General features: G+C 32.5%; 1 protein-coding gene across 4 annotated transcripts in view; it reads right to left on the bottom strand.

Annotated features, from left to right (window-relative positions):
• The window catches only part of LOC145247378 (alsin-like), a 287,548-nt gene that overhangs the window by 163,984 nt on the left and 96,248 nt on the right, over nucleotides 1–27,316 (bottom strand). For all 4 annotated transcript variants that reach the window (XM_080109061.1, XM_080109063.1, XM_080109060.1 and 1 more), the window contains 6 exons: nucleotides 19,342–19,470; nucleotides 17,776–17,846; nucleotides 8,492–8,558; nucleotides 5,942–6,147; nucleotides 3,944–4,009; nucleotides 2,476–2,568 (listed from right to left, as the gene is read on the bottom strand). In XM_080109061.1, the coding sequence (XP_079965187.1) occupies nucleotides 2,476–2,568; nucleotides 3,944–4,009; nucleotides 5,942–6,147; nucleotides 8,492–8,558; nucleotides 17,776–17,846; nucleotides 19,342–19,470 (632 nt within the window). The remainder of the gene's footprint in view (nucleotides 1–2,475; nucleotides 2,569–3,943; nucleotides 4,010–5,941; nucleotides 6,148–8,491; nucleotides 8,559–17,775; nucleotides 17,847–19,341; nucleotides 19,471–27,316) is intronic.

Genomic DNA, 27,316 nt, shown 5'->3' with positions numbered 1-27,316 from the left:
AAATTCCAACAAAAACCTAACAGCCAGCCATGGTTCTCCCCTGAATGTGCTACTGCCATCGTGCACAGAAATCACTTTTTCCATAGCTACCAATGTAATAGACATACTGAGACTAAAGCTGCTTTCAGGACTGCCAGCAACCATTGTAAAAGAGTAATAAAACATGCAAGAGAGCTATATGCTCAGTCTGTTAAATCCAAAGTAGCTGAGCAGCGGCTTGGTTCCCACCAGTTCTGGCAAATAGCAAACAGGATCTTGAACAGAAGCGTACGTTCTATCCCAACTATCATCAATGGACCTGAGGTCATCTCATCTGCATCAGACAAGGCCAGACTATTTGCCAAGAACTTTGCAGCTAATTCTACCCTATGCAACAATGACCATCAACTCCCTGTATTTCCTCCTATAACAGACAACACTCTATGCAAGATACAAATATCTGTGCATGAGGTCGCCAAGCTAATCAAGAACCTTGATTCCAGTAAAGCAACTGGCCCTGACGGCATTCCAGTTATAGTGCTGAAAAAGCTCCAACCAGAACTTGCCCCCATACTTACAAAACTGTTTAAGCGTTGCCTTAAGGAGTAGTGCTTTCCAACACCCTGGAAAACCTCATCAGTATGCCCTGTATTTAAGAATTCAGGTGATCTCCCTCTCAGTACAGACCAATAAGTCTCCTCTGTGTCATGAGTAAGTTGTTGGAATCCATATCAAATAAATAAGTAGTCAACCACCTCAACAGAAACAACCTTCCTAGTGACATGCAATATGGTTTCCGCTCTGCAAGATCTACAGCTGATGTGATATTACATAGGATTAGTGAATCTCTTGACAAAGGTTTCCTTTCCAGGGCAATTGCTCTTGACATATTGAAGGCCTTCGATAAGGTATGGCATATGGGCCTACTTCACAAGATTTCCAGCTACGGTATTACTGGAAATGTTTTCTCAATCATTAAATCATTTCTCTCTGATAGGTTTATAAGAGTAGTGGTTGATGGGCACAAATCAGAGGCCCACAGTATTAATGCTCAAGGGTCCATCCTGGGTCCAACTCTCTTCCTGATCTACATCAATGATCTCCCAAAACACATACTTAAATCATTCGTTGACATCTATGCTGATGACACGACCATCTATGGCAACACATCAAAGGCCGTAAATGACAAAGTTCTCTCTAATTCTCTCTCCTCTGATCTTGAGCATGTGGTACCATGGGGGAAGAGGTGGCTGGTCACTTTTAATTCATCCAAAACCAAGCTTCTATCTTTACATCATCAACGCTCTGATCCCCATCTGGCATCAATTGAAATGGATGGCTCTCGTCTTGGGGAGGCCCCATGTTTTGACAAGCTTCTGGGTTTGACCTTTACTCCTGATCTGAAATGGAACACGTACATCAAATCTGTTGCCAGGGACGCTGGGAAAATGGTGGGATTCTTCTACCGCTCCAGAAGATATCTCACTACTGATGCAATTCTCTATCTGTATAAAAGCCAAGTACGTCCAAGGATGGAGTACTGCTGCCACATCTGGGCAGGAGCTGCTAAAAACAGCCTATCCTGCCTTGACAGAGTACAAAATAGACTTCATGGTTTAGTGGGGGATGCTCATTTCTCTTCCCTGCAACCTCTCTACCACAGGAGAGACGTTGCGAGCCTTACTTTGTTTTATCATTATTTCCATGGCAGGTGCTCGTCTGAGCTCCAATCCCTCGTCCCCTCCTCGCCAATCTTTCACAAGAAACACCCGTCTGGCTGAAACTACTGTCAATAATTTTTCCCACTATTTATCTGTGCCTAAATCCAAACGTAGATTCCATGAGCAGAGCTTCTTTCTTAGAACTGCACGCCAGTGGAACTCTCTGCCGCTTGCCTGTTTCCCACCTGACTACAACTTGGACGTCTTCAAGTCCAACATAAACAAACTCCTGACAAACCGCCCCTTTAAGTCAGACACTCTATCAAAACCCCTAATACTAATGATTACTACAATACTATCTCATTTATTACTGTACACGCAATAACCCTTATCCCTGAGTGGCCTTCGGGCCTTGATAAGTGGTGACCCCCGTGTAAAAAAAAAAAAAAAAAAAAACCATCTCGTATAACATACCATATCTACGAATATTTTGCCAATTTTTTAAATTATTATAAGATTGCAACCATAAAATCAGCTAATGTGAATGTTTTAATATTGAAATGATCTACAATCTATGCCTTAACCAAATACAGAGATAATAGTAAAAAATAAAATTTGTGTATCTGTACACAAATGATACATTGTCCTGTTCCTGTGTGGCAGATATCATTTCATCTTGAGAAAACGTGATCTAATGGTCACATGACTTCTCACTATGCTCCACATCAAATAACAGATTTATATAATTTAATAAATACATATCATTATTATTAGTTGAATGCTTATTGCATAAGGAATTTTTCTTTTTAATGTAAGAAAATCAAATCAAACTTACATGACTGAACCAAGACCATTCATTTTACCATCTTTCCAGGAGCCTTCATAAACCTCTTCAACCTCTCCTTTGGGGACAATGTATTTACCATTTCTGAAAAACAAAAGTAGGAAATGTTTTCAAGCAACAAACCAATATAAGAAGAATTACATGTATAATATATAAATAATAACAATTTGAAATTCTCTTCTTTTCTCAATTTGCTTTTCCACCTGATGATAATTTCACAAATAATCGAAAAGTTCATGATAGATATAGAACAAAAAAAGATTTTAAAAATGGAAAAAAATTTAAGACAGTATAATTAAGCAGATAATTCTGTTATTTGTAACAATGTTCACTTAAATGAAAAAATGCTGCCTAAGTATACACTATATATATAATTTTAGCAATTATCCAACAATATGTGTTGTATCATCATACAACTGATCAGCATGACTGAATCTAGTGAGATTCAAAACCTGCACATGAGACGCTTTACCACTGAGCCAATCCCTGCTAGTACAAAATGTATAACCTGTTTTGCAGATGTCATTTATTTGTTTATTTTGCCTATGATAGTTTGAACAGAAAGCACTACTTAAATGCTAATTGGGAATAATATTCCCTCCAGATGGGAAGCGAGTATATATGAAAGTGTTTGTTACCACTTTTGTGGGAATATGTATTTGAGAGAGGCAGTTTGTTTAGATTGAATACAATAATTTGTATACAGGGATAAAGTGTACTCATAGTTTTAGGAAATATTGTTTAGGAAATACTGCATGTACTGATTGTGAACGATTTGTTTTTTATATAATAATGTTGATTTTTTTCCACTGCATATAGATGCAGGGGGAAAAAATGAACATTATTATATAAAATAAATATTCATACTTTTTAATCCCTTATCCACTGATCTATTTTCTCCTAATTCTTGAAATAGGGAATAAAGGAATATTTCAACTACATAATAAATATTTTGTTTATTCTTATTCAAACTTTCAACTTGTATCAGTTATCATAAGAGTAAAAAAAGAGTATCTTGTTAGGAAGATGTGGGAAGACCTGTTTGATCTGAATGTCTAAATAATTTTTTTCAAAATCTGGATGCTTATTAGTACAAAAATAATCTATGTATATTTACATAATTCATTAAAGCAAAAAAATTTCTCTTTTTTATTAATTTAAAAAAAAAAAATGTTCACTTTTATTTATTTATATTTTAATTTATTGCTTTTTTTATTTCCAATGAATTGATTGATTTGCAATTATTTAAAATTTTATAATCAAATTGAATTCAATGATACTTAAAAACAAATAAAATAAATACTTGACATTGAAGTATTATCTACATAATTTTGTATTATAAGTTCACTCTGGTAAGATTCAATATAAAAGGCATATGAATTATGTGTATTTGCCAACAAATAAGTTGTGATCAAACAGTAAAATACATTCAATTTATATTGTTTTTTGTTTCACTCACCCATGTTGCAATCCATTTATAAATTTTCCAACATATCTCCTTCCATCAGGCCATTTCATTTCTCCACTGAAAATAAATAAATAATAAAAGAACTAACAATTTAATAAAACCTGTTTAATTTTTAAACTAGCAGTCCTGTCTTGGGTGAAGGGATGACATAAATAAAGATTTAAAAAATATACATTGAAGTGGAAAAAAGATCCAGCAACAAAACTTTACTGAATTGCAATATTCTACCGTCTAATAATATTTTAAATGGATTGAAAACTGTTGTTGTATATTTATGGTTAAACATGAATTCACAACAGCGGTTTCAATCCTGCCCAAACCCGGCCAAAGGCTTACTTGGTCAAAAATGTGGTGAGACAACTACGGAAGGCAGTAATTGCAGTGGATGCAGTCAGGAGATTCAGGGTTCCTATCCTGTCGCGGTTACCACCTGACAAAGGCCAGAGGAATAGTTGGCCAAAACGTTGTGAAATAACTAATAAAAGATTAGGATAATTGTCCGCAATAAATAAAAAATTAATAAATAATACTCATCTCAATAATGAATTCCAATTAAATAATATATTACATTTTTACTTAATTTTTTTTAAATAATGTTTGCCTGTTTTCCTCTTAAATTTATGATTAATCATAATTAACTTATAATGTATATACGTACACACAAAAATGTAAAAAAAAAAAAAATAAATAAACAGATGGTGCAAATAAAAAGAACAGTTGAAAAAAAAATAAAAAACATCACAGTAAGTCTTTATGATTAAAGATTATCTTGTAAATAAATATTTATTTGAATAAAAGATCAGCGAGGATTAATCATAAAAATACTTTCCTTAATAATCTTAAATAAAAAAACAAAACTGATATTTTAAAATTATTAATACAAAGTGGCATGGTTGAAAAATACTGTTTTTCTTTAAAAGCCTAAATGAACCATAATGTTTATCTTCTACCTATAAATTTAAATTTTAACCACAAAGAAAGTTTAAATTGCCAGTCCAGTTGAAATGACTTAAATTTCACGGCCACAAACTGGTATTTTTTATTGGGACTGAGGAACAAAAAAATGGTGTTTTCTTTATAACTTTAAACAGATGAAAATGATTTTGAAGCCTTTAAATTAAGCATAGAATCAAAGTTTAGAGGCAATTGCTTCATTTGTGTAAATCAAAGAAAAACAGTAATTTTTGCTGCATACTTTCTTCTTTCTTTAATAAAGTATTTGTTATTGTATTTATGTATAAGTTTTATGTTAATATTGCTTTTAATAAGAAAAATTAGTGATACTATAAAAACAGAATACTTCAGATTTATACTATATCTATGGAGTAATTAAAAAAAGCACTATTTACTTACAAAATACCAGGAAAAATATTAGGTAATTAATAATAATTATTGTGTAAAAACGGCATTTCTCACCTGTACTACCTGTAAAAATTCAGTGGGAAAAAAAAAATCACTAAAATATCAATTTTTTTTAATGATTATTTGCTAAATAAAATTTGCTAAAAAAGAAAAAAATACCAACAATAAAAAGTGTTAAAAAGTTTGCAAAACTTGTTATTGAAAGTTATTTTACTTTTTTAATATCAGCAATAATGTAGGTATCTTTCTGGTAATAAGGTAATGTATGCATTAATAACTATAATGATATTTTTGTGTTTTTTTGTTCATCTGGTGATATGGAAGAAAGAATAAATGGAATCAGAAGTGGTGGGAGAGTGGATGTATCATAATCGGTTTGATGAGAAGCATATTTTCTTTTCTAAAAATAAATTTCAGTCCAAAATATCTGAAAAGAAACTGGTGTTTAAATAAATGTTTATTTTTAGTATTTCATTAATCTGTTCAAAAATGTAACTTTTCTCTCATCCATTTTTGATGGCATGAGTCATCTATCATAAAACTATGAAGAAGCAAAAGTTTTCTTCAAATAAATTATTTTTTAACTCACAGAGAAGCCAATGACTTAAGAAAGAAAAAAATACTGACTGTCCATGAATTTTGGCTTTCATCCATGTCCCAATATATGTAGCATCTTTGAAGATTGGATGTTTGGTAAATTTGTACTGAGCCTGTCGTACCAAAGGAGGGGTGAGTCGATTGGCTTCTACCCGGCTGCTGCTACTGACAGAAGTGGATCTTGGAGGACGATAACAATTGTTGATGGCCCGATTCAGTTCCATTAGCCATTCAGCCTAAGAAAAATATAGAAGGAAGAAAACAAGGATAAATTAAAAGCCGACCCAACCATAACTAACTCTCAGCTCATCTCACATTCATCAAGATATCTCTTCTTCCTGCACATTTGTAGCAGAAAGAGAAGACCTCTCAACGGCCTTCTCCTTATTAAGGGTATACAAGTATCAACTCATGATATGCTTAAGTTGATAGAAAGATGCTACTCGCATGGATTAAATAATGGGTTCTGTTTGAAATTCCGTACAGATTACCAAGTTTGACAGAAAGATTCTCGAGTTTGACCAAATGCCCTTGAAGAAGGTTGGAGATTATATTGACCAAAATGTGAGAATAATATTCGATATGAGAACAATAGTCCAGGTAATCCAAATTATCAATCCTCATTTCAAAAATTCATTAACAATGTTTACATGTAATCACCCCATCCCCCAATCTAAAGTTGTTTAGTGGGGAGCAGTTCCATAGAAAGCTGAATAAAATTCCACAGCTTCTACACTATATGAACCAAACTAAATTGACTTTGCCAACTAAAACTTACTTTCCAGTTAAGTTAGTGTTAAGGTAAAAATAAAAACAGTTTGGTTCAGATTGTGTAGATTGTTTGATGAAGGTCATTAATGTTTGTTATCACATTAACTTAGTCAAACACAAGTATTTTCTACCATGTTCAATTTTTTGGCAAGTGGTGGTTCATTTCAGAATTTTAAAATTGCCTCTCCCCATCTACAAATGCAACATTTTTACCTTACTTCATTAATATTTAAAACAGAAAAAACTAAATTGGATGAGTAAAAAAAAAAAAAAAAAAAAATGCCACCACCTCAATTTTCTTGTCTCAAAATTAAGAAACCATTCAGTTATATGTCTAAATCTATTGCCAGAAAGTAGATGCTCATTTTCTGTTCAATTTATATAGAAAAGTGATCGGCCACTTTAAAATATTAATTTTTTTTTTTTTATTTCCTTTTCTGCAGATTTTTTTTATGGTTGTTTACATGTGATCACAAAAATGTAGAATTTGAAGTTTTTGAGAGAATTAAGTATGCCAGTTGGAATAATAAAGGTTTACCAATTTTAATGGGGGGGGGGGCGTCATTTAGATTCTAAAATTAGCTACCACTTTACAAAAATAATCAAACATGATGAAAAGTTTGACTAAGTAAGATTGATGATAATGTACGTTAATGAATTTCACCAAACAATCTACGCAACATGAACAGAACTGCTTTTCCCAAAACTAACTCTAAACTATCTTTTAGTTTTAATTTGCAAAGTCAATTTAATTCAGTTTGTATTATGTAGAAACATTGAAACTTGATTCAGATTTCTTTGGAAAGTCGAAACTGCCTACGTCACCCAAATAAATTAACCACCTCTCTCTCACTCATGTAAACACAGTGATTCCCCGGGCAACTATCATGGTGATATAATTTGTTATGGTGGAAGATGTAAATTAAGTTTGATCTTACGTATCTCAACAGCAAAGAGTAAGTTTCATGATCTTCTTTCCATCTTAACCTGTCATTCACTCTCAACTGTTACTCCGAGTTGAGTTTATAACAGCTATGGTTTAGTGGCATGTTACATGCGAATGAATGCTGGACTCCCACTAGTGGTTCACATGTATGAACGGTACACTTCTCCATATTTTTTCTTTTTGTATGTTTTTCAATTTTATCAGTAGATAAATGAATGAATACTAATCTACCAGATTATCAAAAATAAATAAATAAATAAAAATAAAATAAATGCAAAAAAAAAAAAAAATTAAAAAAAGAAAAAAAAAATCAATATTTAAATAGTTAAATTTAAATAATTTAAATGATTAGTTTCTAATGCAATTAAGCCATTTTAAGCAGCTTGGCCTGTTTGGCCTTTCTTTGAATTTGGCTTGAAATTTACCCATTTCTGATTATTTTATATATTTAGCAAATATACCCAAGCTTTGCGTGAAACTTTGTTGCATACTCGGATACCCGAGTATGCAACAAAGTCCTGACCTTAACCATTGATCTTGAAAAATAGTGTGCACCATTCCTAGTCGGAGACCATCATCATGTCAGGTTTGGTCATGATCATTCCAGTGGTGCGGGCAGTAGGCGAGTATATATATATATACATAGGCTAAAACCTTGACCTTTGACCGTTACCTTGGAAAATGGTGTGCACCATCCCTAGGTGGAGGACCATGATCATGCCACTCGACATTTACAAAGGTTTTCACTACAGACTGCTTGTCTTACTCTAGGGTTTCCATCATTACCTTGGATACATGTTCATTCGTTTTCCTTTCTTGTCTTTCATTGGTAAAGAAGAATAAATGCATCATTGGTTTCTTACCTTACTAGCTAATGAAGCAGCAGTTAAAATAAACGTGTCTTCAGGAACAATTATGACCAAAGTCTCTCTAGAAATTGGAAATAAAGATAGAAAAATGAAATTAACTGATTTCAAGAAAAGAGTATAAAATCATAGTTTCTAATAAGGATTACTAGTTATCCTTATTTCAGGAACTATTATGACTTTATTCAGAGTAGAAGTTAAACATGTCTCAAAGGAGGGGGGGGCATTCATTATAAGAGACCGCTTTGAAATTTATAAGAAATTGAATGATTTCAAACGTTCTTCTAAGATGAGAACTGTAAAAAATAAGTCATGTATTTAAATAAAGTGCTAATTTTATGACATGTCTTAAAAGGATTAAAATTAGTTTAAATTGTAATAAATTTTGTTATTATGCTAAAAAAATTTATAAACATGATCCACATATGACAATCTTTGTACATAGATCACCATTCATACAAAATTTCAAATTCTTATGTTTATCCTCTAAAAGCAGTTATTGTCACTGTTAATGCTTCAGTGCAGCTTGTAGCAATCTTTGATATTCAAATCATTTATAAAGTAATATACAATTATAAGATCCATGTCAAAGGTATCAGTAAAGTTATGGTGCCCGACACTACAGTTGCTAATCCATAGGAGGGAGATGCGGTTTTGGTGAAGAATCCACGAGGAAGATATATGACACAGTTCGGCACAGAAACAGTAACAAAAATAGCCAACACTCGATCTCAGTTGATGGAACACCGCACCACATAAAGGATGTGCACCCAGTGTGCCGATATAATTACATAATCAGATGATGAAGCCCCACTGCTGTACAAACAACCAGATGGAGAAGATGATGCATCCGAGGAGCCAGAGCAGGAAGAGTTTAATGATGCGGTAGACGAAAGCATCACTGAGGAAGTTCCTGAACCTGTACCATTATGGCGAAGTACCAGGAGGAAACGACCTGCCAAGCATTGACAGTTGAGTGATCTCGAGATCAAGGAGGAGTGTGACAAGCATGTGCTGAAGCATGTGTATGAGTCAGGCCTACCTGCAGTGAAAACAAATCTGGGACCTTTAGATTGCAAATCAAAAGTCTACTGATGAGCTACATCTGCCTTACTCAGAGCGACAATTGAGTTTCGTCCAATGGCTATAAAAAACAAGCCGATAAGTGATTATGGAGGTGGTTGAAAAATATTGCTCTGATAATGTGTCTCGCGTTATTGCATTTCGTATTCGACAAGATTGTTCGGTGTTGCTTGGGAATGTAGTGTGTTGATTCAGTGATATTGCTCAGTGATGTGTTGATTCAGTGATATTGTTCAGTGATGTGTTGATTCAGTGATATTGTTTGGTGATGTGTTGATTTAGTGATATTGTTCAGTGATGTGTTTATTCAATGATATTGTTCAGTGATGTGTTGATTCAATGATATTGTTCAGTGATGTGTTGATTCAATGATATCGTTCAGTGATGTGTTGATTCAATGATATCGTTCAGTGATGTGTTGATTCAATGATATCGTTCAGTGATGTGTTGATTCAATGATATTGTTCAGTGATGTGTTGATTCAATGATATTGTTCAGTGATGTGTTGGTTCAATGATATTGTTCAGTGATGTGTTTATTCAATGATATTGTTCAGTGATGTGTTGATTCAATGATATTGTTCAGTGATGTGTTGATTCAATGATATTGTTCAGTGATGTGTTGATTCAATGATATTGTTCAGTGATGTGTTGATTCAATGATATCGTTCAGTGATGTGTTGATTCAATGATATTGTTCAGTGATGTGTTGATTCAATGATATTGTTCAGTGATGTGTTGATTCAGTGATATTGCTCAGTGATGTGTTGATTCAGTGATATTGTTCAGTGATGTGTTGATTCAGTGATATTGTTTGGTGATGTGTTGATTTAGTGATATTGTTCAGTGATGTGTTTATTCAATGATATTGTTCAGTGATGTGTTGATTCAATGATATTGTTCAGTGATGTGTTGATTCAATGATATCGTTCAGTGATGTGTTGATTCAATGATATTGTTCAGTGATGTGTTGATTCAATGATATTGTTCAGTGATGTGTTGATTCTATGATATTGTTCAGTGATGTGTTGATTCAATGATATCGTTCAGTGATGTGTTGATTCAATGATATTGTTCAGTGATGTGTTGATTCAATGATATTGTTCAGTGATGTGTTGATTCAATGATATCGTTCAGTGATGTGTTGATTCAATGATATTGTTCAGTGATGTGTTGATTCAATGATATTGTTCAGTGATGTGTTGATTCAGTGATATTGCTCAGTGATGCGTTGATTCAGTGATATTGTTCAGTGATGTGTTGATTCAGTGATATTGTTTGGTGATGTGTTGATTTAGTGATATTGTTCAGTGATGTGTTTATTCAATGATATTGTTCAGTGATGTGTTGATTCGATGATATTGTTCAGTGATGTGTTGATTCAATGATATCGTTCAGTGATGTGTTGATTCAATGATATTGTTCAGTGATGTGTTGATTCAATGATATTGTTCAGTGATGTGTTGATTCAATGATATTGTTCAGTGATGTGTTGATTCAATGATATTGTTCAGTGATGTGTTGATTCAATGATATTGTTCAGTGATGTGTTGATTCAATGATATTGTTCAGTGATGTGTTGATTCAATGATATCGTTCAGTGATGTGTTGATTCAATGATATCGTTCAGTGATGTGTTGATTCAATGATATTGTTCAGTGATGTGTTGATTCAATGATATTGTTCAGTGATGTGTTGATTCAATGATATTGTTCAGTGATGTGTTGATTCAATGATATTGTTCAGTGATGTGTTGATTCAATGATATCGTTCAGTGATGTGTTGATTCAATGATATTGTTCAGTGATGTGTTGATTCAATGATATTGTTCAGTAATGTGTTTATTCAGTGATATTGTTCAGTGATGTGTTGATTCAATGATATTGTTTGGTAGCATGTTGTGTTGGTCGACGGTGTTGCTCGGGAACGTGTGTGCCGATTCAACAGTATTGTTCGGGATTGCATGGACAAATTTGTTCGGGACCATGCTGTCATTTGTAAAATATATTTCTTTTTTTTTTTTTATTTGGCACTCTCGTGTCTCGCATGAAGCGACAGAGTATTCTCCTGGTAATGCTTCATTCAGGCCCGTTTAAAGTCCATACAGCCTGTCAGTATATGATGTACTGTGTAGGGCTGCTGACACGTTATACAAATAGGCACCTATCCTCCTTTTAGTAGATGTGAGTGAGTGACATGAGTGTGAACTATTTGTAGTCTAGTCATTACTATCTCATCTTTTCTTGACATTTTTTTGTATCTCTAATTCCAATTTTTGGTGTTACTTTGAATAGTTTATTTCCAATGTTCTTGCCATTTTCTTTTTATATATTTATTTTGGGTTTTAGGTCTGTGTAAGGATTTTCCCATTGTATGGTTTTGTTGAAGTGCCTCTTTTGCTGATTTATCCACTTTTCCGTTGATGTAGATGCCGATGTGGCTTGGAATCCAGCAGATGATTATGTATTTATTCATTGTTATGGTGTTTATTTTATTTAGGAGATTTGTAATAAAGGGATTTGTCATTTTTTTTCTTTCAGTGATATGAGTACTGATAGAGACTGTGTAAGGATGAGATATTTTTGATGGTCATCAGTTGTTATTATATCTAGCACCAAGTCAATAGCAGACACTTCTGCACTAAACACAGAAGCCCCATTCAGAAGTCTTTTAATTTTTTATTTTTATGTATGGCTGCGCATTCTACCCTGTCTCCATCCTTTGATCCATCTATGTAGATTTGTGAGTAATTTTTTATATTATTTTCAATGTTAAGCAGTACTTCATGGAAGGTTGAAGGATGGATTTTTGTTTTAAAATATTCACTCAATTTTAATATTATAGATGGTTGTTCAATCATCCAAGGTGGCGTTTTCGAGTTGATAAATTCATGTATTTTTGTTGTGTCCATTTGGGTTTATGTGAGGAGGTTCTTTATACGGAGGTTGTAGGGTTTGATAATAGTTTCTTTTTTGTTGAAGAGGTGTGTATATTGTGGATGGAGAACACATTGATATGCACGGTTTGATGGACATGACGCAAGCTTTAAATAATATTGTAGATCTAGTTTTTGTTTTCTTAGGGTCAGCGGTGGTTCATTAGCCTTCACATACAAGCTCTCCACTGGTGAGGTTTTGAAGGCTCTCAAGGCCAATCTCAATCCTTGGTGGTATATCGTATCCAATTTCCTTCAAATATGATTTTCTGGCTGCTTCATATATGTAACATCCATAATTAAAGATCGGTACAATTTTAATAATGCAATTTTATCAGCATCCCAGTTGGTGCGTGCTAACACTTTGATTAATTGCATGATCTTGTAACATTTTGTTTTTAAGTATTTTATGTATGGTATGAATGCCAATTTCCTGTCATATATGATGTCCAAGTATTTATGTTGGTCAATGACTGGAATATTATTATTGTCCAGTTTCAAGGTGTGGTCGTTATGGCACTTTTGTAGTTTACAGATATGTATGCATTGTATTTTTTTTTTTTTACACAGTAATCACCACTTATCAAGGCCCGGAAGCCACTCAGGGATAAGGGTTATTGCAAGTACATTACCTTAGTGTGGAGATTTGATGGAGTGTTTACTTAAGGGGGCGGTTCATTAGGAATTTGTTAACATTAGACTTGAAGACATCCAAGTTGTAGTCCGGTGGGAAGCAGGCAGACGGAACAGAGTTCCACAGGCGTGCAGTTCTAAGAAAGAAGCTTTTTTCATGGAATCCGCGTTTTGATTTAGGCACAGATATAGAGTGGGGGAAATTTTTCACAGTGGATTCAGCTAGATGGGTGTTTTTCGTGAAAGATTGGCGAGGGGGAACCAGAGATTGGAGCTCAGACGAGCACCTGCCATGGAAATAACGATAAAACAAGGATAGGCTCGCAACGTCTCTTCTGTGAGAGAGAGGTTGCAGGGTAGAGAAAAGGGCATCCCCCACTAAGCCACAAAGTCTATTTTGTACTCTGTCAAGGCAGGATAGGCTGTTTTTAGCAGCTTCTGCCCAGATATGGCAACAGTATTCCATCCTTGGACGTACTTGGCTTTTATATAGATAGACAATTGCATCAGTAGTGAGATATCTTCTGGAGCGGTAGAAGGATCCCACCATCTTTCCAGCGACCCTGGCAACAGACTTGATGTACGTGTTCCATTTCAGATCAGAAGCTTGTCAAAAACACGGGGCCTCACCCAGAAGCTTGTCAAAACACGGGGCCTCACCCAGACGAGAGCCATCCATCACAATTGATGCCAAATGGGGATCAGAGCGTTGATGATGTAAGGATAGAAGTTTGGTTTTGGATGCATTAAAGGTAACCAGCCACGTCTTCCCCCACTGAACCACGCTCTCGAGACCAGAGGAGAGAGAATCCGAGAGAACTTTGTCGTTTACAGCCTTTGATGTGTTGCCGTTGTTGTATACATGTTTTCTATTCTGAAAATTTGAATCCTGTTTCTATGGCCGATTTATTTATCTCATTTAGGCAGAGTTGGAGTTTGCATTCGGCTGTTGGTATATATTTTGATCAATAGTATATGAGTAGGTTGTGTACGTATAGAGCGTAATTGATTCCTGGGTCTATGTTTTTTACAATATTATTTACTTTTATATTGAAGACGATGACAGGAAGCTTCCTTGGGGGACAACTATTTCTTGTTCTTTTGGACTAGTATGTATGTTGTTCATCTGTATTTGAAAGAGTATAATTTAAAAAGTTGCTGATAAATTCTGGCATTCTGTCTTTAAGTCCTAGTTCGTGCAGGTCTCTTTTGATACCGTACTTCCTAGTGTCATATGCCTTTTCAAGGTCAAAATAATTGCTAATAGGTGTTTCTTCTTGGCAAATACCTCCCTTATACTTGTTTCAAATCTTATTAAGTAGTCGATCGGCTTCTTGTTTTCCTGAAACCTGATTGATGTTCTGTAATCAGGTTTTTGTTTTCTAAGAACCAAATTAATCTTTCGTTAACGATTCTTTCAAATATCTTGCATAGACAGCTAGTGAGGGCAATAGGTTGGTAGTTTATTGGATCTGTATGATCTGTTTTGGTTTGGTATTGGGATCACTATAGCCTGCTTCCAGTTTTTGGGATACTGTTATTTATCTATATTTCACTATATATTTGTAGTAGGTAGTCCAGAGATGGTTTTGGTAGTTTTTTTTTAAGAAATTGATAATGGATTTCATCAGAGGCAACTGAGATTTGTGTATTGCTTCTTTTAGTTCTGTGTATTTGAATGGTTAGTTGTACTTTTCTTCATTTTTTAATTTGAAGGGGATTTTTTTTCTTTGTTTTGTTTCATAACTTGAAATTTTTTATTTTGTTTTTTTTGATGATGTATTTAATGAAAATTGTTCTGCAATGTTTTCCTTGTCGGTGATCTTCATGTTGTTGCATATTAGGTGTTTGATCAGGTTCTTGTCATTCCTTGATATTTTCCAGACCATCTTCCATACTTTTTGGTTTTAATGTTTTCATTTATTTTTGATATATAGTTTTTCTGTGTTCCATTTTGATAGTTTTCCATACTTTTACTCTGCTGTTTTTGTATATGTCTGAATTTTCTTTTGTTGGATTATTTTTTAATTTTCTTAAGTTAGCACGTCTTATTCTTATGACTTTTTTGTATTCTTTATTGAACAAAGGTTTGTTGTATTTTGGGGATGTATGTTCTCTTCTGCAATGAAAAATAGTGTATTGCTGAAATGCTTCAGGTATTAATCTATGTTGGCATGCATTTTGGAATTTTTCCTAATTTGCTTTTTATATATTCCAGTGGGTCCTCTAATTCGGGTTCTCATTTTCTTGTATAATTGGGAAGTAGTCACTTCTGCATGTATTGTCATGTATTCTCCAACTATAGTCCATGTATATGGTTGGGTCACAATGTTAGGTCTACTGCTGATAGTGTTCCTGTTGCTGGGTGGAGGTACATGTTCTCTTTGTTATGGAGTAAATATAACTGATTTTGGTTGATCATTTTTTCAATAATTTTACCTCTTTTGTTGTTTTTTTTTACTGCTCCATAGTTTGTTATGGCTATTAAAGTCGCCCACTAATAAAAAAGGTTTTTGTAATTGTTGGATTAGATTGTTCAGTTCTATTTCATCTATTGTTTCATTTGGCGGTATATAAAGTAAGCAGAAGGTTATTGCTTTGTGTAGTGTTGCAGTTATTGCAATAGCTTGCATGTTTGTTTTTAAGTTTACTGTGCTGTGTGGAATATTTTTATTAATGAGTAATGATGATCCACCAGTTTGATGTGTTGTTTATGTAATTATATATTAAGTAATGTTTTATAGTATTCTGTCATTTTATTTTGATGTGCGTTTCTTGTAGGCAAATTATTTTAGAACAAAGGGTTTTGATGAAGAGTATTATTTCTTTGATATTAATTTTTAGGCCTCTTATATTCCATTGTAGTATTTTATTAGTCATGGTTTCTATTCATTTTCTTGTTTTAGATTGTTGATGTTATTGTCAACTTCCATGGTTTCAGTAGTTTCTTGTTCATTTTTTGTTTTTGCTTTAGTTCATGATCATGATTGTGATGTGTTGTGGGGGGGAGTCTTGCTTTGTTTCATTTTCTTTTTTATTGATTTTCTTGGACCGGTGATTCTTTGTTTCCGAGTGCGTTAAGGATTTGTAGAGATTCTATTTCATTTGGTTTGATGCTATTGTTTTTTTTTTTATTTTGATTTATTTCATCTTTGTTTTGGTTTATTTCAGGGTAGCTGTTCATATTTGTGGTAGCTGTGATTGTAGGTTCTATTTCAGTTAGAAATTTTTGCCAACCATTTTGGGCCCATTTAATTTTTCCGTGAGTATGTCATATTTATCACTTTTTTCTGTGGATTCTTTCTTTTTTGTAATTTGTGCATAACTTTTGCACATTTGTATATGTTTATGCATTCATTTGTGTTATGGTTGAGGTTTTTTTTTAGCACATCTGCCAGAGGCCAATCGGTTGTAACACACATCCTGATGATGCCCAAATTTCTGACACCGTAGGGGCTTTGGTTTAAATGTGGATATTGCTCAGATTATTTTCAGCTTTGGGAGGAAATACAGGAGGTAGATGGCTCTGATCATAGAGAATTGAGTTTGATGCAAAGTTCTTGGCAAAACATTTGGCTTAGTTAGATGCTAATAAAATCATCCCAGACCCACTGATGACAGCCATAATAGAGGACTCACATTAGTTCAGGACCTTGTTTGTTATTCACCAAAACTCATATTCAAAGCCCAAATAAGATTCCCTTGACATGGTTCATCAGAAGAATAGTGTATTTATTCCAAGTGATGTTATATATCACATAACAACACTAAGCTGGATACTCCACCAGACCAGATGAATTCTTGTCCTGAAATTTGGTCAAACCAAGAAAAGACCACAAAAAAGACGAACTATAACATAGTTGTATTGTCAATAAGAGAGAAGTAAAATTCTCCATTGCTTTAGTAACTCAAACCTTGAAAAGTAAGAAAAAATTTAAATAAACATTCAGATATCTATGTATCTTCATTAAAAAAAAACCTTGATTTTTTAAAATTTACAATAGTAAAAAAAACAAAAAACAAAAAAAAAAACAAAACACCATTCAAAATAATCAAAGCATTAATTAGAATTTTAAATATTCAAACTGAGTTCTGAAAATAGATATATGCAGAGGATGTGTGGAGTATTTACTTCCGTAACTAGATTTGAATATTTGATATTCCAATTAATATATTTTAATTATTTTGAATGGTACCCTATCAATATATTAAAACTCTAACTGATGGATTATCTTTAACTGCAGTATTGAAATATCTCATGGGTATGAAATAATATCTATATTTTTTTTACAAAACATATATATATGAAAGAGTTTCACCCAAGAGAATTTAAGAATTATTTTAGTATATTAATTTCAATTTTTTCTAAAATATTTAAAGCAGAAAGAGGATAAGGAAAAATTTAGCAATGAAAATATTTAAAATGACTTTCATATGCCCAATGTTGTCATGCAAAAGATATGTAATGCTCATATGTATATGAAAATGTAATTCTCAAACAAACAAAAGTCAAAAATTATATATTAGTTATAGAAAAGTAACTTGGAGTTAAGTTTCCAAAATCAAGTTGTCTATCCACCAGTCAGAAGAGAGGAATGGTCAACAAGAAAAAAAGGTTGAAAACAACTTACTGTGTTTGATCAATTTCTGTGCATGTATCAACCCATACTGTCTCAAGAGGAAAAATTGTGTTTGAAGAACCCTGAAAGAGATATTTTAAAAAATTATTTTGTGATTAAGTAATTATTTTTTATATTTCATTCAATTATCTCTTTCTAAAATATACAGTCTGAATGAGTTTTCTTTGATAAGATTAAGCTAAAAAAAAAATGTCTTTTTTTTTTTTAAATATAAATATATTTAAAAAAAAAGACATTTTTTTTTAGCTTAATCTTATCAAAGAAAACTCATGGTGGTCTGCATCAATTGTTGAAAATTGCAAGCTTATTATACAGAAGAATATTAGTATTGAAGTAGCATTTAATTCAGTGAATAAATTGTTTTCACTACATTTTCTTGTATTTAGACAAATGAACATATAAAAAATTGTGTGTGTGTGTGGGGGGTTTTAAAACATTTGTTTCATACATTTTACTATACATACCTTCAACATTAACTGCAAACGTTTGGGTGAAACAGTAGATTCTTAAGAGCAACTAGTTTAAAAGTAAAAAAAATGTGCATCTGCACAGTCACAACTTCTTGCATGATGGCTTATATTCTACATAATGTGCTGTTCATTTTTTTATGAAAACTTGTCTACCGCAATCATCTATTAAAGTGGCAGTGTAACAGTGAAAAAGTTAAAATGAATTGCCGGCTTGGTGTGCCCTCTTTGAGTTCAGTTGAAAATATTTCTTTACTTTTACGATGGTCTCTTTTGTGCATATCTGATTCTAAAATAAAATTGGACAAATGAATTCACAGGAGTTTTTTTGTTTTTTTCATCTATTAAAAACCATATTCCTTTGTAATTTTTTTTAATTGGAAATTGATAATTTGTATTATTTAGATTATTTTGGATGCTGCTGAAACGTTGTGAGAAAATATTTGAGAACAGTACACATATATTCTTTTCTGTTCTCTCTTTCACTCGTCCGTGGCTACCTATTTTTTTTTTAACTATTAGACATACTATATTTCCTGTTGAGAATCAATTAAATAATTTTCAGTACTTATTTAGAATTACACTTCATAAAGAAAATACACACAATGCTTTATGATCTGCATACTCATCACAGAATGACTATAATGTAAATTAATCAAGTAATTTTTTTTTTATATAAAAAATCATTTTTTATGATTTTTAATGATTTTAAGTAAATAGTATTCAATACAAGGCTGATTATTAGCTAAATAGTTCGAATTTAATTGTCTTTCCTTTATTTATAAAAGATGTCCATTCCAAAAAATAGTGTCTTGTCTGGTAATAAAATATAATTTTCTTATTTAAAAATAAAATTACTTGATCAATTTACATGATTTTCGGAATATAACATCTTTGTTTCATGACAAGTATGTACATCATAAAGATTTGTCTATATTTTCTGTACTTTTATTTTTTTAATTATGTGTAATTCTAAATAAGCAGCTAATTTTCTTATAAAAGGATATAAAACAAAATGTTGCCATTGTTTAATGTCATTTTAAAATGTATCCATAAGCATTTAAGATGAATAACTTGAAATTAGACTCACATGTACATGGACAAAGATGTCATTAAAAAGTAGGAAGTTGTGAACAGAAAAACGTCCAGCACTAGCTTGTGTTAGGGGATGCTGCTTGGTATCACGCAACAGACGGCGCTCTGGAGTGCGAAGACTTTCCTGAAAAAAAAAAAAATTAAAAATTTTTTTTTATATGTACACATAACTCATAGAACATATAATAGCAACATACAAACATACCTGTCCTTGCATCTCCATTCCTTTATCGTCATTTCTGAGTTCATCTAGCTCATTCTTAAAATTTTCTATACTCATGCTATTTTTAACTTAAGTAATCTGTTCCAAAAATATATAACTTTATTAGAACAAATATATATTTAATAAAACCTTTTTAATGTAGTTATGTTGTATTTAACTGGCAGTTCAATTTATTTTTATATTTTCTGAAGGAATGAAATTATTTTCATTTATCACTCCTTCATTACCATCAAAATAGATTGCTGTTCAATTATTAATACAACATATTTTGAAATAATCTATTATATAGCAAAGAAGAAAGGCACAAAAATAACAATTTGAATACCTAATTAGCATAACAATTCATAATAAATTAATATTTGAGGTTATTCATTTGTAATTTTATTATCCTATCATTCCCCCCCCACATATATATATATATATATATATATATATATATATATATATATATATATATATATATACTTCAGAATAATGTAATACTAGTATGTATGTGGTATGTAAATCCAGTGATTATCAGTCTTACAAAATATTATTGGTTGTAATATTTTATAAAGACAATCCCGAATCTCCGAAGCAGTTAATATTATCACTTTTCCTAAGCCTATATAATAAATGCCAGGAATGAGTTAGTTTCTAGATGCAAACACAAGAAAATTTTTTAAATACAGCCAACTTAAAATAACATAGATTATCCTTAAACATTTAACTGTGTAAACATATAACACACACTACTTATTATTTTTTAACCAAAAACTAAATCACAGGTCATTTTGGACATATTTCTTTAAATATGGAGAGAATATTCCATTTAACTTATATACTAATATATTCCTATTTCCATACTATGTAATAACTCATCACACATGCGTTTACCTATTATATTTTAAATCCCACTACGCAAGTTTCACTTCTAGGAACTTGTGTGAATACTATATCAAAATTGTTTTAACACCCATTAATTAATCTATCTATATAAAAGCGAAAATGTATGTATGTATGTGTGTTTGCTTTTTGTGTATGTCTGTAAAAGGCTTTTTTCGCTGGACTTTTCGGTCGGCTTATTCCTTCTTAAAACTTTTTATATCACGTCTAAATGATAATATATATGAGTTACGAACGGGGGTCGCCTGTCTATTTAATTTGCTCGACTTTCACGCATTATTTTTTCCAGATTTTTAGAATGTCCTATGTATCTTTCGCTTTTCAGTATAAAACAAGTGAAAACTGGCTTGCAGCCACGTCATGTTTCAAGGTCAAACATCACGCGACTTAAGGTTCTTGCACCTGTTAATTTCATTTTATAAACGTTAAATTAAGAGGTTTTTCATTTCTCTTCTCTCGTGGCCGAGATGGCTAGGTCCCGGGCTTTTTTACCATTTTGTTTTCACCTCCATGTCAAAGGTTGGGGTTTCAATCCTACTTTCCTACTAAAACTTTTTATTTTCTTTTAGACCTCCAAACACACAGCTGACGTTTTTTTAAAAACAAAGTTGTTTTGATCACCCCCCCCCCCCCAACACACACACCTACAAACACCCGGGCCACGCTGGGTACCTCCCGCTAGTACTTTTATAAAGCTGAATTTTCATACTCATAAGTAGCTCACGTATTCCCCTTGGAAAATATTTTTTCCACTTTACATATTTGAAAATAAACTCACAATACTTGAAAATGCGTCATCTTTTGGTACTAGTTAGCAATCCTCTTTTCGTAGGCGTTTTTATATTATATACTAGCTGTACCCTGCCACGCATTGCTGTGGCTCAAATTGGCGCAATGGAAAAAGTTCCAAAATGAAAAAAAGCATGTTTCTTATAGGTTTAATTTTCCATTTTGCATGGGTACACAGTTTTTGTTGTTCCATTTTCTTAGCTGATATAGAGATTTTCCGGTTTGGTGACTCTTGAATACGTAACATAAATTGTCCATGTGAAAAAACAGTCAGTGTGTAACTGTAAGGCCCACAATTGTAAAGATTGTTCCCTATGTTTTGTTGATGGTTATTGCAAATGACAATAAAATTGGAAAGTGCAATTTCCTAAAGTGTAATGATGTATCCGGTGGAATCATAGGAATGCATGGAATGAAGATATATTCATCTGTGAAAGGTCCTGTTAAGATTGTTGTTTCTATGATATTGTTTGTTAATTTTTTTTTTACTGCAAGCTATGTGTCATTGCAGAGCTTGGATTGATTTATATTTCACAACATGATAATTAGTACACCAAATTTCAGTTGCAATACATGTGGTGGCATCCCTGGCAAATATAGCTGTTGGATAATTAACCACTTTATCTGCTTTCACAACAGTGTCGATGGATTTGTATTTGACTACCTCACTTGGAATTTTACATTGAATAATAACGTTAAGTTCATGGGCATCTTTGTATTGACCTGCAAGAATAGCTCATTCACTCAGTCAAATGGAATTCTTATAATTTGAATATCTGCAAAAACATTTTAAACTAACTATTCTTTTGATGAAATAAAATTACAGAAATTACAGAAGTTAAAAGTCAAAGAATTTTGCCCTTAACTCTGATCAGCTGGCACTTTTTTGTACCCAATTTCCCACAAGTGATGCAAAAGTTTTTGTGCGGATCGAACAGTCTGCAACTGAATATGCATATTTTGAGTTAAGTTTAATGTCTTCACATGGAACAAAAAAGTAGAGCATTTGAGGCAAGCATTTATTTCATCTGCTGGTGTTGATTGAAGAATAACAGGTAACATTTGTCTGAAATCTCCTGTAAGCAATATTACTACATTCCCAAATGGTCTGACATTGCCACGCAAATTTTGCAAGGATCGACCAAGAGCCTCAAGTGATTTTTTGCGTACCATTGTGCATTCATCCTAAACAATAAGTTTGCATTTCTGCAATATTTTTCCCCCCATATTGGATATTTTGGAGATGTCGAACATGAGATTTTTGTAAAATTGAATGTTTTAAAGTAGAATAAATAATTCTTCTACTTGGCAGCAAGGTCGCAGGTATTCCTCATGCAGCAAGGGCTAAGGCTATGTCATTTTGTTACCAAATGGCTGCCAAAATCAATTTAATTAGAAAGGTTTTACCAGTTACTTCTGGTGCTGTTCAAGGTAGCAGTAATTTCAAATAACTTCTATTCTCACAGTCAGTAAATTAGGTGACTAAAATAGGATTTATCCATGTTTTGACAATGCCTTATTCACTGTAATTAATTTAGGAGACTAAAATAGGATGAGGGATTAGAGATGGACAGATAGAGAGGAAGATATATAGATAGAAAAGAGAAAGTGAGAGGAAAATAGAGAAAGAGAAGGAGATAGAGAGATAAAGGGATTGATAGATAAACAGACAAAGAGGGAGAGTTAGAAACAGAGAGGGATGAGACAGAGGAAAGGAGAGAGATAGAGGGAGTTAGAGAGAGAAAGGGGCTCAAAGAGAGATGGAGAGGGTGATATAGAGAGAAAGATAGATTGAGAGAGGGAAAGGGAGAGATGGATAGAGAGAGATATTAAGAGAGGAAGAGAGAGGGGGAGAGAAACAGAAGGTGAACTACACTTCACCGTTTGTTTCCTCGTTCAGTAGAGAAGAAATCTTTCGAGACTGAGGCAATTTTAATGTTTTGTTATTATCCAGAGTACCCCTTTTTAGATTTTCCTCACATTAGAAACCGACCGGGTTATCTGTACTTTCACTTAACAAATTAATAAAAGAAAAACATATTGTAAAATTTGAATTTAACATGAAAATACTATTTTAAAAAATAGCACGATAACATAAGTGCATAAGTGCCACTTTAGGTATTCCTTGGGCGTTGAGTTCCATGGCGACCAGCATAATTATTTAATGGTCGCTCCCTTAGCCCCCCCCCCCCCAGTCAAAGCTAATGCATGCGCACGTAACATTTTTTTTATTTACTGACGTTGGCTTAGTAACTAAACGATTTATTGATAATTTCGTAACCCTTAAACGCATGCCGGAAGATTTAAATTGGTTCATTAATGTTGTCATGAAAAAAAAAAAAGTTTCATTCAACACAAAACCAAAAACACATATTAATGATAAATGATTTATTATCCTATTCATTGAAATTTACTGATTTTTAAATAAAAAAGTTAAAAAAAAAAAAAAAGTTAATAAAAAATAGTTGCTTATGTGCGCATAAAAACTTTTTTTTTTGTTTTTTTTTTTAGATTAGGTCCACCTTATAATCCCCCCCCCACCCCACCCTCCTTATCTTAAGAACAGCTTCTGTAATAAACACCACTTTTGGAGGGGGGGGGGCTATTTGCAAAATTTAACTGATATTTGTTGTCAGCAAACCCACCCGAAAATACTATAAAAAAAAAAAAAAAGGAGGGGTTCAGTGCCCATGGCAGAGAAGTAGATTTATTTATCAATAAAAGTTGCGGAGAAGTAAATTTATTTATCAATAAAAGTTGTCATTTAAAAAATAAAATTGTGGAGGTGGACCTAAATGTAAATATTTACCCAAAAAATTATCTCGAAGTTTATTGCAAAAATGTTTTGTTTTCGCACTATTCAACAATTTGTTCATCCGCGCACATAAATTAAAAAATATTTGTAAAAGTGAGAAGTTATCAGTAAATGATTTAGTTTTTTTTTTAAATTTATTTATTTATTTATTTTTTTACATTTGGTCCACCTCCACAAATGTTAAGAACGGCTTTCAGAATAAACACCCTCAACATCTCCATGTTAACAACGGATTTCGGAATAAACAGCATTTGGAGGGTGGGGTGATATTTAAAAAAAAAAGTCGATAAAAGTCGTCATTTAAAAAGAAATTTAAAATCAAATGTTTGTAAAAGTGAGAAATTATTAATAAATGTTTAGAAACATTTTTCGGTGCTAATGCAGAGAGTGATCCGTGCTATTTTTTAAATCGTATTTCCACGTTCCAAGTTTTATGATATGGTTTTTTTAATTCAATTGCAAGGTTAAAGTACAGAATAGGTACAAAACACCTCCCCCTCCCCATGTTAAGAATTACTTTTTAAATAATAACGTTATTATTTCAGCATGGATCACTCTCTGCATGAGTACCCATTTTTCTTTTAATATTCATAAAAAGTAAAACTTTTTTCAAAATAAATAAATAAATAAATGTTTGTAAATGTGACAAATAATTGTTTAGTTATGGCAACGTCAGTAAATAAAATATGTTATGTGCGGGGTGGGGTGGGGGACTAAGGGAGCGACTATTATTTTTTTCTGCTGGTTGCCATGGAAGTCAACGCCCAAGGAGTACCAAAATGTAATTTTTTTTTTGTCAAATAAATAAATTTCAAGCAATTTTTGCAATAAATAATAGATAGCAACTTCGTTAATTTTACGACTCGCCCCAGCATATTATAAACACCCTAACTTCCCCATGTTAAAACGGCTTTCGGAATGAACACCCCAACCTCCCCATATTAAGAACGGCTTTCGAGGTTTATGGAAGGGCGTTTTTTTTTCTTTTTTTTAACATGGGGAGGTTAGGGTGTTTATAATACGTTGAGGCATGTCGTAAAAATGAAACAGTTTAGAAAAAGTTAAAACAAACTTTTTTATGTAAACAATGCCGTGAAAAGAAACTAAACAATTAAAACGTAATGTTTCATGAATGAAAAACCTTAACATTAAAGGAATTTCAAATTAAAAAATTGGTAAGTACATAAATGAATTTAAATTTTTAAAATATGGGATTATTTTTTTTTTGTGTGTGTGTGCTAATGCAGAGAGTGATCCGCGCTATTTTTTTTAAAATCGTATTTCCACGTTTAATTAAAGTTTTATGATATGTTTTTATTCAATTGTAAGGTTATAGGTACAAAACACCCTCCCTTCCCCAGGTTAAGAATGTTTTTTTAAATAATAACGTTATTATTTCAGCACGGATCACTCTCTGCATGAGTAGTTTTTTTTTTATTTTTACTTATCTGGTAATTCGAGAGTAGTTGAAATGGAAGTTACCAGAAATAAAACCGGGCAAGTCTTGCAGAAACGACTTCGAAAAATATTTATATTTTATTTAATATTTTAATAATTCGCGAGGTAAATTTATTTCAATGACATAAAAACATCCCTCTACTCTAAAGATGGGTTGTCTGAAAATTTCAAATAAATTGGTAACGTAGAAATATGGTTTTATTCACTTTTAACGAACCAAATTTACATTTTTATATATATAGATTACTTTTTACATCACTCTATTTTCTTAATTTTACCTTAACTTCATTGTTATTATTCTTATGATTTTTATTTCATAATTACTTTATTTTATTATTTTTTTTATTATTACAATTTTTTTTTAATATAATTATTATCACCATTATTATTAATACTATTACCATTGTTATTATTATTATTAATTTTTATTACTATTAAAATTATTATTATTGGTTCACATGGAGCTTTCACACAAGTCAACAAACGATCTGATTGGAGACCTGCGGTGTTCTCTGGAAGCTGAGTGACAACAAGTCTCCCGAGACGTCCAGCTCTCTCCACCTCCTTCGATAGCATTTCAAATAAATTTGCATCATCGCAACAGCCTCTTACCATTGATTTCTCGCTGGCAATGGCCATTGGTTTATACTAGAATTTTAGTGGCACTAAGCCTCCCCCAAGATCCCAGTTCTCTTCTTGCTTGTCCAGCATAGGTCTGGCCAGTGCTCCCTCCTCAGTCTTTCCATCCTCCTTGACCCTTCTCGCCTCTTTGGTATCACTTTTCTATTGGGGGGAAACGGTGATGAAACAATGAAGAGGATGCATGATGGGGGTATAGAACTTGTAGATCTGCAGCTTCGGTGTTCTTCATTCCTTGTAACTCTTCTTCATTATATTGTCTTATTCTCCACAATCAAGGGTTTTCCTTAATATTTCAGCTGTTTTCATTATCGTTAGGCATTGTATTTTTGCAGCTATTCCTCTGATTCCAATTTCTGCCGTTCTTTTTTCCAAGTTTTTCGGAATTGTTCCTAGTGCTCCTACTATTATCAGTACTATTTTGATTTTCTTCATCATCCAAATCCCTTTTAACTCTCTGGCTAGTTCTGTGTATTTACTTCGTTTCTCCTTTTCTTTCATTATCATTATTATTATTATTATTATTATTATTATTATTATTATTATAATAACAGCTTTATCTAATACGCCTTGCTAGTATATGCAATATTTCCACAGATTAATCTAACTTCAAATTTTCGATTAAATATTATCACTAAAATGCTATTATTAATACTTTTAAAAGTTGGGAGATTTACCTTATATTTTAGACATATAAATCTTAGACTAACTAACATTTAAGCAGGAAAAAATACAGCATTAGGACTTTATCTTCCCTTTCTTTCCTTGTCAAGTTCCTTATGGCATTGTTTGATTTTCTTTCTCTTCTTTTTCTTTTACTCAGACCTCTGTCTTGGAACCTTAACCTATATTTTGAGTCCCACCAAAATTTGTCTGGGCCTAATAGGTTTTGTTGCTATATCTCTCTTTTTCTTTCTCCCCTCCCCTTGTTTCTACATCTCCTTTTTCCTTAATTCTTTTACTTCATCTCTTCAAATTCGATTCTCCCACTACCACCTTTTAAAATTTTAGAATAAAAATTCAATTGGATAACTTTTTTCACTTGTGCTGATTTATAATTATGATTCATAAACATAATTTTAATCACAAACATCTTTTTTAATGTCTATTTTGCTTGGCTTTGTTAAGCAATACTTTTCTTTTCTTTCATTTATTTTATTT

The sequence above is a fragment of the Euprymna scolopes genome, chromosome 25 (genome assembly GCF_053919585.1).
Source record: "Euprymna scolopes isolate OS-2025 chromosome 25, ASM5391958v1, whole genome shotgun sequence".
Classification (NCBI taxonomy): Eukaryota; Metazoa; Mollusca; class Cephalopoda; order Sepiida; family Sepiolidae; genus Euprymna; species Euprymna scolopes.
Note: the sequence above shows the minus strand (reverse complement) of the source record. Positions and strands in the feature narration are given on the sequence as shown.